Here is a 5000-nt window from a genome sequence, read left to right on the forward strand (position 1 = left end):
TCCATTTGGAATACAATTGTCATTAAAAATCCATTCATTCGTTATGAATCAGTATTCAATTGAATAGGCAACTCATGGAAACTCTGGAAATATAATGCAGTCTCTGAAATAATGTATAATATCTAGACTATATAGTGAATTGATTCAATTCTCCTGTCATAACATGGCCTTATTTTACCTTATCAAAGCAGACAAGCCCCATGTATCTTTAAAGCAGTGGCCTTAAAAGCACTCTCTTAGAGGAGTCTGAATGAAGCCCACATCACTGGGGTGACATCTCCATGCACAGTTCAGCTTCAGGCATCTGATTGTGGAACGTCCTTCTAACGCCCCCTCCCCCTTTCTCTCTCTCTATTTCTCTCACTTTCTACCTTGCTTTCTGACTTTTCTCTCTCTGTCTCCTTGGGTATTTCTCTCTCTCTCTCTCTCTCTCTCTCTCTCTCTCTCTCTCTCTCTGAAGATCACAGCTCGTCGACAGTGGAAAAATGTATACGATGAGCTCGGCGGTAACCCTGGAAGCACCAGTGCAGCCACGTGCACGCGGAGACACTACGAAAGGTACGGAGAACAACACCTCTGACCTCTGACCCTTGACCCTTAGTTTTTGGATTTTTTTTCCCCTAAAAAAGATTTACCGAATGTTGGAAAATTAACGTTCTAAAGATTATCTGGGTTCATTGAATTCAACATAGAATTTTAGAACCTTGAATTGTTGTGGAACAGGATCTTATGTTAGAATGTTCAAAAACACACACCTTTAAGGGTTAATGGGTTAAAACACCATAGTTCATAATCGTTTCCCTTAGACAAGAAAAAATGTCAGGCCAATCAGCGACGAGAGGGGAAGACGAAATCTAAACTTATTGTGATAAACAGTGAGAGCAACACCTGCAAACGTCAGAAATATGCAGAAATGTATTTACAGCAAAGGTACCCACATACATTGTTTCCTGACTGTTGATGCTGCTTATTGTCAATTTGGAAAGTTTAGGCAAAGTAAGAAGTAACGTTATAAATCTCTGATCAATGTGATTGGTAAGGCTGGACAATGATTTCAAAGTTAGTGCCTGTCGCGATGCAATCGAGAGTTACCAGTCTCTATTCACTTAGTGAATGAGTTTGTATTTTTCCAGGCTATCCAGGCTAGCCTTTTTGCTGCCATTTGCTTTTGGCTTCTTGTGATGAAACGCCAGCTGACAGTGATACTGTAACCCTGGAGGGCAATGCACCCTCTACGTCTGCATGACAGGGCTGGCAGCAAGCTAGTCCCTGTGGATCATTGGGATAAGCAGGCCGAGGACATCTACTGTTTTATAGACCTGCTATTAAGCAAAACAGAAGGTTGCCTATGCCACACAAAAAGGTTCCACCAGCTAGACAGAAGCTTGTATGGATCACTGGCACGTCTCTGAGTTCTCGGCAGTATCCCGTTGGCTTCTTGAGATCTAAGTCGGATGTGTCAGACTCAGACAGCTCAGTGCCGAGAGGACTGGCTTGTGAACACAAAGAGTTCATAGCAACGTTGCTTTTTTTGATCCTGTGACTTTTTTAAGCTCTTTCTGTCATTGTGAAAGAGTTCGCCAATCACCGATTTATTTATTACTGAGGACATCTACTGTAATATAGACATGCTATTAAGCTAAACAGAAGGCTGCCTATGCCACAGAGAAAGGTCCACCAGCCAGACAGAAGCTTGTATGGATCACTGGCACGTCTTGGAACAAGAAAACTGTTCTGTTTTGCTTAATAACAGGTCTGTATTACAGTAGATTACAGTAGATGCTGAGTGTCAGAGGAGAGGATCTGCTGCCGCCTCAGTCAAAAGGGAGTGTGTGTGTGCTTGTCTGTGTGTGTGTGTGTGTGTGTGTGTGTGTGTGTGTGTGTGTGTGTGTGTGGCGCTGAGGGCATTTGTGTTGCTGTGTATGGAAATGAGAGTGCGCTGAATGTCAGGTCGTGGGTATGGAGCTATGGGCAGGTTAGTGTATAGATTTACACAAATATGAATAGGTGTATTTCTGAGTGTGTGTGTGTGTGTGTGTGTGTGTGTGTGTGTGTGTGTTTGTGTCCCATGTGTGTGTGTGTGTTTGTGTCCATGTGTGTGTGTCTGTGTATGGGAATGGGTGTGTGGGTATTTGTGTGTGTGTGTGTGTGTGTGGGTGTCTGTATGTGTGTCTGTGTGTTTGCATGCACATGTGTGTTTGTGGGGCGCGTGGGTGATTGTGACCGTGCTCTGCACTCAATATCACCCCTCGCATGGATCAATGCAGAAGCTCAGGAGGCATACACACACACACACACACACACACACACACACACACACACACAGGAGCCACACACACACAGACACACACACACACTCAGGAGGCACTGTGGCAGCGGCGGGGCCCTTTTCCTACTCGTTGTTTGAAAAACTATGCAGTGTGACCTTTTAAGATCTTGTCAAGAGCCACCAAATGCACACACACACACACACACACACACACACACACATACACACACATACACACACACACACACACACAGAAATGTATTGGGCACAGAAATGTATTGGAAGTTGTCTTTTAGAGATCTTGTCAGAACCATACCAAACAAGCACAGATACCAGACACACACACACAGACACACATACGCATACACTACAACAGTGAGGTGTGTTGTTAGCACTTTTGTCACGAATCACACACACATAAACAAACACACAATCTCTTTCTCCCTCTCTCTCTCTTTCTCTCTTTTTGTCTTTTCTCTTTCACACACACAACACACACACACACACACACACACACACACACACACACTGTTATACTCTGACGGAGTGTTTGGAGGTCAGACAGGTGGCGGCCGCAGCATCGGTGTCTGCCAGCTGTTCTCCGGCTCCGGCAGCACCACTTCGATCCACAGAGCTAATATCCCCAGGCCAAGAGTACGGGGAGTATCCTTAACTGATGAAAAAGACATGAACGAAAAGAGGACAAGAACAAGGAAGTTGGGGCATGCTGGGTCAGTGTGCACAGCTATGTGCTGATAGCTCTTAACTGTGCTGCTGTTCTGTGCACAGTACATGTGTGTGTGTTTGTGTGTGTGTGTGTGTGTGTGTGTGTGTGTGTGTGTGTGTGTGTGTGTGTTTGTGTGTGTGTGTGTGTGTGTGTGAAGGAGACAGAAAGAGAAGGCAATTAATTGCAGTCATTTTCCCGGCAAATGGAAAATTAAAATGGAGAATTCTGGTCCTCTCACCCTGGTCCAAGTGATGGAGTAGATTTATCCGATTGTGGGAAAGTTTTTTTCTTTCAGGAAAGGAAATGTGTGTGATGCTGACTTAGGAGGGGGGGGGGGGGGGGGGGGGGGGGTTCATTGTCCTGGGAAAAATCCCTCAGAGCCCCAAACTCAAGTGGCTTTTCATAAGGTGGCCTGGGTAGAGCCTATCCATAATATAAAGGTCCCCAAACCACAGATGGGAATGTGGATGGCTGAGGTTTGTTTTTACAAGGGACTTCAATTCTGCTCAACAAGCCACACTTGCCTTGATCTTTGGCCTGCATTCTGGGTTTTTTCTTCTTCTCATTTTCCAACAGTAAACGAGTAAACCAAACCCTTAAAAGCTCTGTGTTAATCATCGCAACTTTGAAGCCATCTTGTTCTGTTGCAGGAAGCAGCTGACTTTTGAACAGATGTTGTCCAGATATGGCCTGCATATGACCTGGTTATGGTCTGATATGGTCTGGGTATTACCTGGTTATGGTCTGGATATGACTTGTTTATGGCCATAATATGGCCTAGATATGGTTTGGATTTGGTCTGGTTATGGCCTGGATATAGCCTGGATATGACCTGGTTTTGGCCTGGATATGGTCTGGTTATGACCTGGTTATGTCCCAGAGCCGGACTTCAGACTCAGCTGCTACTGTATGTCGGGTTTTCCAAGGAGTAGACAGTACATCAGTAATCTGGAAGTGTAAAAAATGGCCTGTCATGCACTGTAGTGTAACAAAGCTCATCATCCCTCAACAATCAATACACCACATCCACTAAGGCTTTTTCTTTAGCACCCACAGTCTTCCCTAATGATATTTATTTTACACGCTCACAAGATTGGCTATCTGCTTTTATAAGAGGGAAATAGAAAAAAAGAACATAGATTACAAATTAGGTCATTAAAAATGACATCAATAACCTTGAGCGAGACTGCTGCATCCCTCCCTCCCTCTCTTCCTCCCCTTCCCTCGCTCTCTTGCTCCGTCTCTCTCTCTCTTTCTCTCCCCCTCTCTCTGCTTTTTAATTATATAGGTCAATGGCGCTGATCAATTTGGTGCTCCTATTTATTTGATCTCGATCCAACTCGCTCTCCCTTGCAGCAAAACGGCTCGTTCCGGAGTGTTCCGGAGAGTTCCAGAGTGCTCCGCGCCGCTTGCTGAATGCCACTCTCAGCAGATAACCGCGGCACTCTGAGACCTATATCGTAACTAAGCAGCTTGAAGCGGCAGTCCCCCACACATACAAACACACACTTCCACAGCAACCTATTTTGTCTATTTTGTGTCAGAAGTGGTCCACCTCATTGGCCCATTAATCTGCAGACACCCCCCCCCCCCCCCCCCCCCCCCCCTTCAGGCCTGGAAATCTGCCTTGAGTCTGTATAATTTAACAAGCGTATGCCGTATGTAATTATTCCCGGTCTGTGGCCATAAATTGACACTCAGAAAAGGATCTAAGTGTTGAATGTGAAGTGGGTCGTGTTGTCAGGCGCTGGAGGCAGAGCCATGTGGCTTTTTTTTTTTACTGAATAAGCGAGAGAAAAAAATACCCTGGAAATGAAACACACAATTCCAAGATGTATTGATTCTCTGTCTCTCTCTCTCTCTCTCTCTCTCCATCTCTCTTTTCCAGTCAGCCCACCTCCCCGGAATTAATGTTTTCTCTGAATTCCAGTCGGTCGCGCTCCAGAGCGCACATCCTTGAACCTATAGCAGAGTATGACAGCTTTTAATGCAACTGCTTTAAGT

At 45.1% G+C, this 5000-nt stretch overlaps 1 protein-coding gene across 1 annotated transcript in view; it reads left to right on the forward strand.

Annotated features, from left to right (window-relative positions):
• The window catches only part of arid5b (AT-rich interaction domain 5B), an 89917-nt gene that overhangs the window by 65159 nt on the left and 19758 nt on the right, over window positions 1–5000 (forward strand). The window contains 1 exon segment of the mRNA XM_042082878.1: window positions 461–558. Within this exon segment, the coding sequence (XP_041938812.1) occupies window positions 461–558 (98 nt within the window).

This window comes from Alosa sapidissima, chromosome 24 (genome assembly GCF_018492685.1).
Source record: "Alosa sapidissima isolate fAloSap1 chromosome 24, fAloSap1.pri, whole genome shotgun sequence".
Taxonomy (NCBI): Eukaryota; Metazoa; Chordata; class Actinopteri; order Clupeiformes; family Clupeidae; genus Alosa; species Alosa sapidissima.